This window comes from Bombina bombina, chromosome 2 (genome assembly GCF_027579735.1).
Source record: "Bombina bombina isolate aBomBom1 chromosome 2, aBomBom1.pri, whole genome shotgun sequence".
Classification (NCBI taxonomy): Eukaryota; Metazoa; Chordata; class Amphibia; order Anura; family Bombinatoridae; genus Bombina; species Bombina bombina.
The window spans coordinates 1068515081-1068530937 of NC_069500.1; the positions used below are offsets into that span (position 1 = coordinate 1068515081).

A 15857-nucleotide genomic window follows, 5' to 3' on the forward strand; every position below is an offset into this window, starting at 1 on the left:
CATATAGGTATTCAGAATAGTTTAATAGTTATGCAGTGATTAATCCAGCCATTATAGGTCTCACACTTAATCACTTATGTCCTAATCATGAATCTGTAGTAATGTGTCCAAATTAGTATGTGTACTTAAATGTGTTTTTTTAGGATAAAAATAACAGAATGAATATAAATAACAAAAGTATTATAACAGTATGTTTAAATATTTGAGGTTTGTTCTCATGAGTGACAGTCTTACAATGCAAGGTTTATCACCTAACAAGGTTATATTCACTAACCTATTTATGTGATTTCTAATAGTGCTAACTAATTTATTTTTCTTTCTTATAGGGCATTGTAAAAGTATAATAATAATAATAACAACAAAAGCAACAACAATAACATATCCTCATTGTAGTAAAGAGACTATATACATTCCTTGAGTTATTTTACTCTGTTTCAATAGAAAGGTTATGAACAGTGCACATTTTAAGACTCGCCATTCACAGGGTTTAAAACACATTTAAAGGGATCAATATACAGTACTTTTACTGCAGTAGAGATTTACAGCTAAACAGGACCAACACACTTTACTGTTCTATATGAGAGCTGGACTTTAAAGCCAGCTATGAGAAACTATCTGTAATATACATACAGTATATAGGCTGACTCTAACAATCACCAGAAGTTCCTTTGTAACAATGCTGTTTTTCTGCAGATTCAGACAAATAATATCTGCATAAGGCTAAATTATGTGCAGACAGAGCAGTAATAATTATATGGCTTCTCCCTGGCTTTTGTGGATCAGCTAAAAGCATAAATGAGATGCATTAAAGCCTGTGCTGTAAACAAGCTGCTACTGCAGGTTCTGTTAGATCTGAGCACTATCTGGTGGAAATGCCAGTGAAACGCGTGTATCTTGCTTAGAGGCATTTATTACCTTTCTGGATAATAAGGTGAGGCAATGACAGTGTCATATATTAAAGGGACATTAAACCCAAATTTTCTCTTTCATGATTCAGATAGAGAATACAATTTTAAACAACTTTCTAATATACTTCTGTTATCTAATTTGCTTCATTCTCTTGATATTCCTTCCTAAAAAGCATATCTAGATAGGCTCAGTAGATTCTGATTGGTGGCTGCACATATTTGCCTTGTGTGATTGGCTCACCCATGTGCATTGCTATTTCTTTAACAAAGGATATCTAAATATTGAAGCAAATTAGATAATATAAGTAAATTGGAATTTTGTTTAAAATTATATTCTCTGTCTCAATCATGAAAGAAAAATGTTGGGTTTAATGTCCCTTTAAGCCACAATGTGACTTTTCCTCATTTTGCATTTAACATAGCAAAAAAACACAATTTTACATTTATATTCCTACATACACTTCTTTACTAATCATACAAAATACAAACTCTGAAACCAACCAACCTCACATTATTATGAGTTCTGTATTGTACTCTATAAAAGGATTTTAGACTTTTTTTTATATTTGTTTTTGTTGTATAGTGGGACATGCAGTTATAGGAACTAAAACAACAATAATTTATCTTTAACTTTAGCTATCTTTATTATTTGAAATTGGTCTTACACTTGACACATTGGGTATTTCAAAGTCTATTTTAATTTGCACAGTAAACATTTTTGCCTATACACTACATTCCTGGTGTCAAATATGTATGTATTCCAAAAAACTCAGGAAAGCATATATGGAAGTTCATCCCAAGCTGATCCAAACCCTCTCCTTTTCTGAACAAAATACTTGGTAAATTATATTACAAAACATAATCTTTGATCCCAATGAAAATTATTTTGTGGAAAGGAGCCCCTCTTGGCTTAAACACATGGTTAGAATTTTTACGTAATACAAGTGCTAGCATGCTGGCACAATAAACATTCAAACTAACTGGGTAAAGTCTTTAAAACGATTACATTTATTTTGGGAATTTCAGAAAAAAAATTGCCCCAAGTACAAGCAAATTTTTAGCATTTTTGCTATTAGTGTTTAAATAGAAACAGAGCTTGTTTTTTTTATTTACCTTTGTAAAATATATTTATTTGGCCACCAAATATGATCTTATAAAAAAAAAATTGTTAATCTTTTTGAAACTTTGGGTTTGTCACTGAAATATTCACACACACTGAAGTCATAAGACAAATGTTTGTTAAAGCTTCTTCAGGATCCCCTTTGTTCAGAAATAGTAGACATGTATGGCTTTGCCATTGGTTTTTGTTAATTAGAAGGCTGCTGCACACCACACTTCTGAAATTCATGGTAGTGAAAGGGTTAATCAGTTAGCTTGCAGAAGACGTTACACTCCCAGTGGGCGGTCGTAGACATAAGTACTCAAAAGTAAATTTTCAGTTACTCTTTTTAAAGGGACACTGAACCCAATTTTTTTCTTTTGTGATTCAGATAGAGCATGTAATTTTAAGCAACTTTCTATCTAACTTACATTCTTGCATTTCAAATAAAGATACCAAGAGAATGAAGACAATTTGATAATAGGAGTAAATTAGAAAGGTGCTTAAAAGTTCATGCTCTATCTGAATCACGAAAGAAAAAATTTGGGTTCAGTGTCCCTTTAAGTATACAAACAGAGAAAACATAGAAAGGTTGTGAGTGTGTGTGTATAAATAAATATATATATATATATATATATATATATATAAATATATATATATATAGATATATATATATATAAATAGTCAGTGATGATGTAAGAAGAATTGATTTCCCTGCAAGCTCAACCCATTTTAATGGGCTGTGGTTTCAAAGCTAGTTCATGATCAAAAACAAACCTAAAATAACAATTTCCCATTCCTTTATACTCTTCAGCTGGTATAACAAGTCATTGAAAACCTTGTACCTTTAATTCATTTTTGAATCTAAGAAGAAAGGCCTGGCATGTGAGTTTCATACTTGCATATCTTCCCACCTTCCCTGTTTTATTATATAATATACTATTTAAATAATAAAAAAAATTTATTGTCCAGTCCTAGCATATCCCCTCTTCTAGAGCCAATTGAATACTTTCATGAAAGAATGTACATTTCCCTCCCATACACATTTTAATGTAGCTTGTCACTTTAGAGATACCACTCATGGATGGACAAATGATTGCTAGTTCCCATGATTCAGAATTGACAGATACTTGGTCTCCAATCATAATGCAATGACCTGACAGACTAAAATGCTGTAATCAGGATCTCTCTATGTGTCAAATATATTTTCAAACATAATAAAACAACATAGACATTTATTTTTAAAGGAACAGCAAAGTCAAAATTAAACTTTCATGATTCCGATAGAGCATGTCATTTTAAACAGCTTTCCAATTTACTTCTATTATCTCATTAGATTTGTTCTCTTTGTATCCTTTGTTGAAAAGCATATCTGGGTAGGCTCAGGAGCAGTAATGCACTACTGGGAGCTTGCGGCTGATTGATGTCTGCACATATATGCCTCTTGTCCCTGGTTTATCCCATGTGTTCAGCTTTGATAATATTTGATAACAGATTTGTTGAATTAGCAGCACGGCATTGCATAGACTTATCAAAACGAGCAGAAGTTTAAGTCATGATTTTTTTAAAATCTATTTATTTTTACCTTTAAACTGCTCCGCCGATAAGCACCGCACTACCGCCCGCCCGCCATCTTATCTAATTGATTGACAGATGAGATATCCTAAACCAACTAATCCTTGTTTTCCCCCGTGCCGTGAGCTTTACGCAAAGGGGCTGAACGCCCCGGGGGGGCGGCCAAGGATTAGTTGGTTTAGGATACGTCATCTGTAAATCAATTAGACAAGATGGTGGGCAGGAGTGCTGTGCTTATCGGCGGAGCAGTTTAAAAGGTAAAAATATAAGAAAATAAATAGATTTAAAAAAAATCATGACAAACTCTTGCTCGTTTTGATAAGTCTATGCAATGCCGTGAGACTGTGCTTGTAACTTGACCTTCACTTTAAATTTGCAATATGCTCTGAATAATGAAAGAGCAATTTGGGGTTTCATGCCCCTTTAAGCAAGCAGTTCCTGTAAAAACATAATTACCATTACTTACCACAAGCAATAGTCCAGTAAGTTAGTGAGTCAGGTGTTTGATAAAGGATGCGGTAAGGTGCGACTCTTGCACTGGAGTCTAAGACAACATCCAGCGTTCCTACAAGCAAGCCTGCAAGAAAGACCAAAATATAATATTTCTGGTTATTACGGTTGTTTCATATATAATTTAACTTATAACAGTACTTAAAAGGGATGTTAAACGGTCTGTTTCATTGCTATATTAAAAAAGCCCTAAGCAGTTGCTTATACTTAATAGAAATCATTGCAAAATGTATTATTCTTCTATTTAATTGTTTTTTACCTTTAATTTATTTGTTTTACACAATATTTGTGCTTCCTGTCACAGCCCTACATGGAGGAGGAGGCCTTTTCAGGAAGTTTTATCTTAGCCTGGTGATGACCCTAGGCTAGAGAGTAGACTAGATAGCAGAGAGTCAGATTTGCTCATGCTCAGAACTGACAGAATAAATACTTTTGAAAACCCTGTGCTCTTAAACTCTGACTGGTTGGAGATTAAATCGCTGCATTATAGCAATTATTAGTGTTTTTAGTAATCACTACCCCTTCTTTAGGGGTTACAAGGGTTTTTAGAAATAACACTTAGTGACACGTATTAGTAATAATATTAGTAACAGTACTATTTGGAGAAATGTGTTGATCATGGTTTATAAACTTGATTCATGTTTTTATGCACTTTTGTTATTTTTCATACCTTAATGTTTGAGATTATCACCACACAGCATTTACGTAATTTGCATGAGATAATTAGTATTTTCATTGGCTATTACAATGTATTTAACTATTCACCAGGTGAACATTTGTAGATCTATGAGGAAGCGCATGGGAGCATGCGCGAAACGCGTCAAATCTTGCCTACCTTGCACACTGTTTTAGTGCCGCACCTATACGTTTTGAATAAACCACTTTGGCTTTGAGTTCCTTGGCATCCTCGTTACTTTCTTTCTTACTGTGCTCTGGGGGCAGGGATACACTGAGAATTTATTTTGCAAGAAAACAAGTAAGTTATGTTGTTTTTACACAATCTTTTTCTTTTATATGTTAATTTTGATGTAACATTTGTTTTACCAAAGGAGCACTGTTTTACATCCCTTTAAAAGTTTACACCGTCACTGTAAGTTTACCATATCCAAACAGTGGATCATTACTGGTAAAGACCGCAATCTTCTCTCTTGAAGCCCAATGAGCTAAATCACTCCATTCTGGCGAGATGATCTAAAGCTCTCCGCTCTGGCGAGATGATCTAAATCTCTCAGTTCTGGCGAGATGATCTAAAGCTCTCCGCTCTGGCGAGATGATCTAAAGCTCTCCCCTCTGGCGAGATGATCTAAAGCTCTCCGCTCTGGCAAGATGATGTAAATCTCTCCGCTCTGGCGAGATGATCTAAATCTCTCAGTTCTGGCGAGATGATCTAAAGCTCTCTGCTCTGGGGAGATGATCTAAAGCTCTCCGCTCTGGCGAGATGATCTAAAGCTCTCCGCTCTGGCGAGATGATCTAAAGCTCTCCGCTCTGGCGAGATGATCTAAAGCTCTCCGCTCTGACAAGATGATCTAAAGCTCTCCGTTCTGATGAGATGATCTAAAGCTCTCCGCTCTAGCGAGATGATCTAAAGCTCTCCGTTCTGGCGAGATGATCTAAAGCTCTCCGCTCTGGCGAGATGATCTAAATCTCTCCGCTCTGGTGAGATGATCTAAAGCTCTCCGTTCCAGCGAGATGATCTAAAGCTCTCCGTTCTGGCAAGATGGTCTAAGAAGTCTCGTCAGTACTGAGAGGTCCCTCAAAGAACTGTTCATCTCGCTATGCAGAGCTCTGGATGTGAAGGAGAGACACATGCATAGCATATAATGCTCAAAAAACCCCACAAAGATTTTGCATGATTCCTCTCTATACCGGTGAGTTCTTAATCATCAGGCCCTTGGAACTCTATCTATACTTATCTTTACAGAAAAGGTTAGATGTGAGCTTTCACTGTAAAAAGGCAGATAAGGAACAATCAGAAGAGTGAGAGAGGGCGCCTCATAGTGTAAGCTATTCTTGAAAAATGCCGTTGTGCAAAAATGAAAAGGCTTACCAGATGGTGTTGCACCGTACTCTGACCGGTGCCAATAGGCGGACTAATACTTAACAGTGGTTAGCACACTGATCCGACTCGTTGGTCAGCTGCGTCCTGGATGTCTCTGTATCAATGTCAGCCGTAATCCAATGTCGGCCGCTTCGTAGATGTAAGCTTGGTGCTGCGGTGTACCTTGATTAACACCCAATGGGAGATAGAATAGATTACACTATGAGGCGCCCTCTCTCTCTCTTCTGATTGTTTAGACCGTTCCTCACACCGGGATCAAGAGGAGCGGCCTTCCGCTTAGATCCTTTCAAGTTTGATCTTGCACTAACTGGTCATTCGGTAACGCCTTTGGAAAAACACTTTATTGGTTAAACTATTACAAACAGTTTTTGGACATTGAATATACGTGCCAATTTTTCTTAACATATCAGTGTGCCCCTATAAGTTCCCCCTTTGGGAACTCTATTACATTGAAGATAAGGAACAGTCTATACTTTAGCCATAAAAAAAAAATCATTACTTGCATGATGCTGTCTCTCGTTAACACAGCAGCTATGCTTACATTAAGGATGTTAAAACATTTTTGACTGGCCAAAATATAAAACATTCTGACAGTTTAAAAGTTGTCAGATCTGTGTTTTGTTTTCACTAAATACCACAGCAGAAGATTGTTTTTGGCTTCCACTGAAGTCAATGGGAGCTAGGAAAAGATAATTTGGTCTGATTACACTGAGCTCATGACTTTTAGATTGCTGTATGCTGCTATTAATTTACTAAATATTTTGTTTTCCTCCACTATTCCTAAAAGGAAAGAATGCCTTTTACCAGAGCTCGTTTATCCCGGGCGCTTACTTTAAACAACGCTGGTATTACAAGTTTTCTGAATGGCTGCGTTAGCCTCAGAAAAGTGAGCGTTGAGCAAATTTAGCTCCACTTCTACCTGTAATACCAGCGTTGCTTACGGTAGCGGTAAGCTGGCTAAAACGTGCTCGTGCACGATTTCCCCATAGGATACAATGGGGCTGAGCTGGCTGAAAAAAAACCTAACACCTGCAAAAAAGCAGCGTCCAGCTCCTAACGCAGCCCCATTGTTTCCTATGGGGAAACACTTTCTAAGTCTACACCTAACACCCTAACATGAACCCCGAGTCTAAACACCCCTAACCTTACACTTATTAACCTCTAATCTGCCGCCCCCAACATCGTCGCCACCTGCATTATACTATTAACCCCTAATCTGCCGCTCCGGACACCTCCGCCACCTACATTATACCTATGAACCCCTAATCTGCTGCCTCTAACATCGCCTACACCTATATTATATTTATTAATCCCTAATCTTCCGCCCCCAACGTCGCCGCCACCTACCTACACTTATTAACCCCTAATCTGCCGACCGGACATCGCCGCCACTATAATAAATGTATTAACCCCTAAACCGCCACAATCCCGCCTCGCAAACACTATAATACATTTTTATTTACTCCTAATCTGCCCCCCCCCAACGTCGCCGCCACCTACCTACAATTATTAACCCCTAATCTCCCGCCCCCAACGTCGCCGCTACTATAATAAAGTTATTAACCCCTAAACCTAAGTCTAACCCTAACACCCCCCTAACTTAAATATAATTTAAATAAAACGAAATAAAATTACTATAATTAAATAAATTAATCCTATTTAAAACTAAATACTTAACTATAAAATAAACCCTAATATAGCTACAATATAACTAATAGTTACATGGTAGCTATTTTATGATTTATATTTATTTTACAGGCATCTTTGTATTTATTTTAACTAGGTACAATAGCTATTATATAGTTAATAACTATTTAATAGCTACCTAGTTAAAATAATTACAAAATCCCCTGTAAAATAAATCCTAACCTAAGTTACAAATACACCTAACACTACACTATCAATAAATTAATTAAATAAATTAACTACAATTATCTAAAATACAATTAAATAAACTAAACCATAGTACAAAAAAAAACACTAAATTACAAAAAATAAAAAAATTACAAGAATTTTAATCTAATTACACCTAATCAAAGCCCCCTAATAAAATAAAAAAGCCCCCCAAAATAATAAAATTCCCTACCCTATACTAAATTACAAAAGTAATCAGCTCTTTTACCAGCCCGTAAAAGGGCTTTTTGCGGGGCATTGCCCCAAAGTAATCAGTTCTTTTACCTGTAAAAAAAAAATACAAGACCCCCCCAACATTACAACCCACCACCCACACACCCCTACTCTAAAACCCACCCAATCCCCCCTTAAAAAAACCTAACACTAACCCCCTGAAGATCACCCTACCTTGAGCCGTGTTCACCCAGCCGGGCCGAATTCTTCATCCAATCCGGGTGATGTGGTCCTCCATCCGGCAGAAGTCTTCATCCAAGTGGGGCAGAAGAAGTCCTCCATCCGGCAGAAGTCTTTATCCAAGCGGGGCAGAAGAGGTCCTCCATTCGGCAGAAGTCTTCATCCATCCGCGGCTCCATCTTCAAGACCTCCGACGCGGAACATCCTCCTCGACTAATGGACTAACGACGAATGAAGGTTCCTTTAAATGACGTCATCCAATCGGAATTAAGGTAGGAAAATCCGACTGGCTGATTTAATCAGCCAATCGGATTGAAGTTCAATCCGATTGGCTGATTAAATCAACCAATCGGATTTTTCCTACCTTAATTCCGATTGGCTGATAGAATCATATCAGCCAATCGGAATTCGAGGGACGCCATCTTGGATGACGTAATTTAAAGGAACCTTCATTCGTCGTTAGTCCATCAGCCGAGGAGGATGTTCCGCGTCGGAGGTCTTAAAGATGGAGCCGCGGATGATGAAGACTTCTGCCGGATGGAGGACCTCTTCTGCCCCGCTTGGATGAAGACTTCTGCCGGATGGAGGACCACATCACCCGGATTGGATGAAGAATTCGGCCCGGCTGGGTGAACACGGCTCAAGGTAGGGTGATCTTCAGGGGGTTAGTGTTATGTTTTTTTAAGGGGGGATCGGGTGGATTTTAGAGTAGGGGTGTGTGGGTGGTGGATTTTAATGTTGGGGGGGGGTCTGTATTTTTTTTTACAGGCAAAAGAGCTGATTACTTTGGGGCAATGCCCCGCAAAAAGCCCTTTTAAGGGCTGGTAAAAGAGCTGATTACTTTTGTAATTTAGTATAGGGTAGGGAATTTTATTATTTTGGGGGGCTTTTTATTTTATTAAGGGGCTTAGATTAGGTGTAATTAGATTAAAATTCATGTAATATTTTTTTATTTATTGTAATTTAGTGTTTGTTTTTGTACTATAGTTTAGTTTATTTAATTGTATTTTAGTTTAGATAATTGTAGTTAATTTATTTAATTAATTTATTGATAGTGTAGTGTTAGGTGTATTTGTAACTTAGGTTAGGATTTATTTTACAGGTAATTTTGTAATTATTTTAACTAGGTAGCTATTAAATAGTTATTAACTATTTAATAGCTATTGTACCTAGTTAAAATAAATACAAAGTTGCCTGTAAAATAAATATAAATCCTAGAATAGCTACAATGTAATTATTAGTTATATTGTAGCTATCTTATGGTTTATTTTATAGGTAAGTATTTAGTTTTAAATAGGAATAATTTATTTAATTATAGTAATTTTATTTTGTTTTATTTAAATTATATTTAAGTTAGGGGGGTGTTAGGGTTAGACTTAGGTTTAGGGGTTAATAACTTTATTATAGTAGCGGTGACGTTGGGGGCGGGAGATTAGGGGTTAATAATTGTAGGTAGGTGGCGGCGGCGTTGGGGGGGCAGATTAGGGGTTAATCAAATTTATTATAGTGTTTGCGAGGCAGGATTGCGGCGGTTTAGGGGTTAATACATTTATTATAGTTGCGGCGATGTCCGGTCGGCAGATTAGGGGTTAATAAGTGTCGGTAGGTGGCGGCGACGTTGGGGGGGCAGATTAGGGGTTAATAAATATAATATAGGTGTCGGCGATGTTAGGGGCAGCAGATTAGGTGTTCATAGGTATAATGTAGGTGGCGGCGATGTCCGGTCGGCAGATTAGGGGTTAAATAATTTTATTATATTGTTTGCGATGTGGGGGGCCTCGGTTTAGGGGTTCATAGGTAGTTTATGGGTGATAGTGTACTTTGTAGCACTGTAGTTAAGAGCTTTATGTTCCGGCGTTAGCCCATAAAACTCTTAACTACTGACTTTTAAATGCGGTAGGAGTCTTGCAGGTAGAGGCTGTACCGCTCACTTTCTCCAAGACTTGTAATACCAACGTTAGGTAAATCCCATTAAAAAGATAGGATACGCAATTGACGTAAGGGGATTTGCGGTAGCCAAAAGTCGCGGAAGAAAAGTGAGCGGTACACCTGTACCTGCCATACTCGTAATACCAGCGGGCGTTAAAAAGCAGCGTTAGGACCCCTTAACGCTGCTTTTTAAGGCTAACGCAGAACTCGTAATCTAGCAGAATATGTTTGTGCTATTCAGTTTCCGCTAGTAAACATTTAAAGAAATATAATTGCATGTATGTAAATTAATTGACAATAATACAACAATGCCTTTTCTAATCTAAGCAGTGTTGTTTGCCCATGGTGCATATTTTATTAATTGTAAGACCAAATAACATAATTTATGCTTACCTGATAAATTTATTTCTCTTGTAGTGTATCCAGTCCACGGATCATCCATTACTTGTGGGATATTCTCCTTCCCAACAGGAAGTTGCAAGAGGATCACCCACACAGAGCTGCTATATAGCTCCTCCCCTCACTGCCATATCCAGTCATTCGACCGAAACAAGACGAGAAAGGAGAAACCATAGGGTGCAGTGGTGACTGTAGTTTAATTAAAATTTAGACCTGCCTTAAAAGGACAGGGCGGGCCGTGGACTGGATACACTACAAGAGAAATAAATTTATCAGGTAAGCATAAATTATGTTTTCTCTTGTTAAGTGTATCCAGTCCACGGATCATCCATTACATGTGGGATACCAATACCAAAGCTAAAGTACACGGATGATGGGAGGGATAAGGCAGGAACTTAAACGGAAGGAACCACTGCCTGTAGAACCTTTCTCCCAAAAACAGCCTCCGAAGAAGCAAAAGTGTCAAATTTGTAAAATTTTGAAAAGGTGTGAAGCGAAGACCAAGTCGCAGCCTTGCAAATCTGTTCAACAGAGGCCTCATTTTTAAAGGCCCAGGTGGAAGCCACAGCTCTAGTAGAATGAGCTGTAATCCTTTCAGGGGGCTGCTGTCCAGCAGTCTCATAGGCTAAGCATATTATGCTCTGAAGCCAAAAGGAGAGAGAGGTTGCCGAAGCTTTTTGACCTCTCCTCTGTCCAGAGTAAACGACAAACAGGGCAGATGTTTGACAAAAATCTTTAGTAGCCTGTAAGAAAAACTTCAAGGCACGGACTACGTCCAGATTATGCAAAAGACGTTCCTTCTTTGAAGAAGGATTAGGACACAATGATGGAACAACAATCTCTTGAATGATATTCCTGTTAGAAACCACCTTAGGTAAAAACCCAGGTTTGGTACGCAGAACTACCTTATCTGAATGAAAAATCAGATAAGGAGAATCACAATGTAAGGCAGATAACTCAGAGACTCTTCGAGCCGAGGAAATAGCCATCAAAAACAGAACTTTCCAAGATAAAAGTTTAATATCAATGGAATGAAGGGGTTCAAGCTCCACGGGGGAGCAACAGTTTTAAACACAGGCTTAATCCTAACCAAAGCCTGACAAAATGCCTGGACGTCTATTCTTTTGCACAAGCGTCTGGCAGAAGTTCCAGACAGAGCAGAGATCTGTCCTTTTAAAGAACTAGCTGATAAGCCTTTGTCCAAACCCTCTTGGAGAAAGGACAATATCCTAGGAATCCTAACCTTACTCCATGAGTAACTCTTGGATTCACACCAATAAAGATATTTACGCCATATCTTATGGTAGATTTTCCTGGTGACAGGCTTCCGAGCCTGTATTAAGGTATCAATGACTGACTCGGAGAAGCCACGCCTTGATAGAATCAAGCGTTCAATCTCCATGCAGTCAGTCTCAGAGAAATTTGATTTGGATGATTGAAAGGACCTTGTATTAGAAGGTCCTGCCTCAGAGGCAGAGTCCATGGTGGAAGAGATGACATGGCCACTAGGTCTGCATACCAGGTCCTGCGTGGCCACGCAGGCGCTATCAGAATCACTGAAGCTCTCTCCTGTTTGATTTTGGCAATCCGTCGAGGGAGCAGAGGAAACGGTGGAAACACATAGGCCAGGTTGAAGAACCAAGGAGCTGCAAGAGCATCTATCAGCGTTGGTCCCGGATCCCTGGACCTGGATCCGTAACAAGGAAGCTTGGCTTTCTGGCGAGACACCATGAGATCCAGTTCTGGTTTGCCCCAACGATGGACCAGTTGAGCAAACACCTCCGGATGGAGTTCCCACTCCCCCGGATGAAAAGTCTGACGACTTAGAAAATCCGCCTCCCAGTTCTCTACGCCTGGGATGTGGATCGCTGACAGGTGGCAAGAGTGAGACTCTGCCCAGCAAATTATCTTTGAGACTTCTAACATCGCTAGGGAACTCCTGGTTCCCCCTTGATGGTTGATGTAAGCCACAGTCGTGATGTTGTCCGACTGAAATCTGATGAACCTCAGTGTTGTTAACTGAGGCCAAGCTAGAAGAGCCTTGAATATTGCTCTTAACTCCAGAATATTTATTGGGAGGAGTTTCTCCTCCTGAGTCCACGATCCCTGAGCCTTCAGGGAGTTCCAGACTGCGCCCCAACCTAGAAGGCTGGCATCTGTTGTTACAATCGTCCAATCTGGCCTGCGAAAGGTCATACCCTTGGACAGATGGACCCGAGAAAGCCACCAGAGAAGAGAATCTCTGGTCTCTTGATCCAGATTTAGTAGAGGGGACAAATCTGAGTAATCCCCATTCCACTGACTTAGCATGCATAATTGCAGCGGTCTGAGATGCAGGCGCGCAAATGGCACTATGTCCATTGCCGCTACCATTAAGCCGATTACTTCCATGCACTGACCACTGACGGGCGTGGAATGGAATGAAGGACACGGCAAGCATTTAGAAGTTTTGATAACCTGGACTCCGTCAGGTAAATTTTCATCTCTACAGAATCTATAAGAGTCCCTAGGAAGGAGACTCTTGTGAGTGGTGATAGAGAACTCTTTTCCACGTTCACTTTCCACCCATGCGACCTCAGAAATGCCAGAACTATCTCTGTATGAGACTTGGCAATTTGAAAGTTTGACACCTGTATCAGGATGTCGTCTAGATACGGAGCCACCGCTATGACTCGCGGCCTTAGAACCGCCAGAAGTGAGCCCAGAACCTTTGTAAAAATTCTCGGGGCAGTGGCCAACCCAAAGGGAAGAGCTACAAATTGGTAATGCCTGTCTAGAAAGGCAAACCTTAGGAACCGATGATGATCTTTGTGAATCGGTATGTGAAGGTAGGCATCCTTTAAGTCCACTGTGGTCATGTACTGACCCTCTTGGATCATGGGTAGGATGGTCCGAATAGTTTCCATTTTGAATGATGGAACTCTGAGGAATTTGTTTAAGATCTTTAGATCCAAGATTGGTCTGAAGGTTCCCTCTTTCTTGGGAACCACAAACAGATTTGAATAAAATCCCTGTCCTTGTTCCGTCCGCGGAACTGGATGGATCACTCTCATTACTAGGAGGTCTTGCACACAGCTTAGGAATGCCTCTTTCTTTATCTGGTTTGCTGATAACCTTGAAAGATGAAATCTCCCTTGTGGAGGAGAAGCTTTGAAGTCCAGAAGATATCCCTGAGATATGATCTCCAACGCGCAGGGATCCTGAACATCTCTTGCCCACGCCTGGGCGAAGAGAGAAAGTCTGCCCCCCACTAGATCCGTTTCCGGATAGGGGGCCGTTCCTTCATGCTGTCTTGGGGGCAGCAGCAGGCTTTCTGGCCTGCTTGCCCTTGTTCCAGGACTGGTTAGGTTTCCAGGCCTGTCTGGAATGAGCAACAGTTCCCTCTTGTTTTGAAGCGGAGGAAGTTGATGCTGCTCCTGCCTTGAAATTTCGAAAGGCACAAAAATTAGACTGTTTGGCCTTTGATTTGGCCCTGTCCTGAGGAAGGGTATGACCCTTGCCTTCAGTAATGTCAGCAATAATTTCCTTCAAGCCAGGCCCGAATAAGGTCTGCCCCTTGAAAGGAATGTAGAGTAATTTAGACTTTGAAGTCACGTCAGCTGACCAGGATTTAAGCCATAGCGCCCTACGCGCCTGGATGGCGAATCAGGAATTCTTAGCAGTTAGTTTAGTCAAATGAACAATGGCATCAGAAACAAATGAGTTAGCTAGCTTAAGCGTTCTAAGCTTGTCAATAATTTCATTCAATGGAGCTGTCTGGATGGCCTCTTCCAGGGCCTCAAACCAGAATGCTGCCACAGCAGTGACAGGCACAATGCATGCAAGGGGCTGTAAAATAAAACCTTGTTGAATAAACATTTTCTTAAGGTAACCCTCCAATTTTTTATCCATTGGATCTGAAAAAGCACAACTGTCCTCAACCGGGATAGTGATACGCTTTGCTAAAGTAGAAACTGCTCCCTCCACCTTAGGGACCGTCTGCCATAAGTCCCGTGTAGTGGCGTCTATTGGAAACATTTTTCTAAATATAGGAGGTGGGGAAAAGGGCACACCGGGTCTATCCCACTCCTTGCTAATAATTTCTGTAAGCCTTTTAGGTATAGGAAAAACGTCAGTACACACCGGCACCGCATAGTATCTATCCAGCCTTCACAATTTCTCTGGAATTGCAACTGTGTTACAGTCATTCAGAGCAGCTAATACCTCCCCAAGCAATACACAGATATTCTCAAGCTTAAATTTAAAATTAGAAATCTCTGAATCGGGTTTCCCCGAGTCAGAGATGTCACCCACAGACTGAAGCTCTCCGTCCTCATGTTCTGCATACTGTGACGCAGTATCAGACATGGCTCTAACAGCATTTGCGCGCTCTGTATCTCTCCTAACCCCAGAGCTATCACGCTTGCCTCTTAATTCAGGCAATCTAGATAATACCTCTGACAGGGTATTTTTCATGATTGCAGCCATGTCCTGCAAGGTAATCGCTAGGGGCGTCCCTGATGTAATTGGCGCCATATTAGCGTGCATCCCCTGAGCGGGAGGCGAAGGGTCTGACACGTGGGGAGAGTTAGTCGGCATAACTTCCCCCTCGACAGAACCCTCTGGTGATAATTCTTTTATAGATAAAGACTGATCTTTACTGTTTAAGGTGAAATCAATACATTTAGTACACATTCTCCTATGGGGCTCCACCATGGCTTTCAAACATAATGAACAAGTAGGTTCCTCTGTGTCAGACATGTTTAAACAGACTAGCAATGAGACTAGCAAGCTTGGAAAACACTTTAAGTTTACAAGCAATATAAAAAACGTTACTGCGCCTTTAAGAATCACAAATGTTCCCAAATTTTGAAATAACAGTGAAAAAATGCAGTTACACTAACGAAATGTTTACAGTGTATGTAATAAGTTAGCAGAGCATTGCACCCACTTGCAAATGGATGATTAACCCCTTAATAACAAAAACGGAATAACAAATGACAAAAATGTTTTTTAAACAGTCACAACAACTGCCACAGCTCTACTGTGGCTTTTTACCTCCCTCAATACGACTTTTGAAGCCTTTTGAGC

At 39.8% G+C, this 15857-nt stretch overlaps 1 protein-coding gene across 1 annotated transcript in view; it reads right to left on the bottom strand.

The window, feature by feature from the left end:
• Positions 1-15857, bottom strand: part of TBC1D9 (TBC1 domain family member 9) — a 512458-nt gene that overhangs the window by 362974 nt on the left and 133627 nt on the right. Inside the window, exon 2 of the mRNA XM_053703695.1 lies at positions 4049-4159. Coding sequence (XP_053559670.1) covers positions 4049-4159 — 111 coding nt within the window. The remainder of the gene's footprint in view (positions 1-4048; positions 4160-15857) is intronic.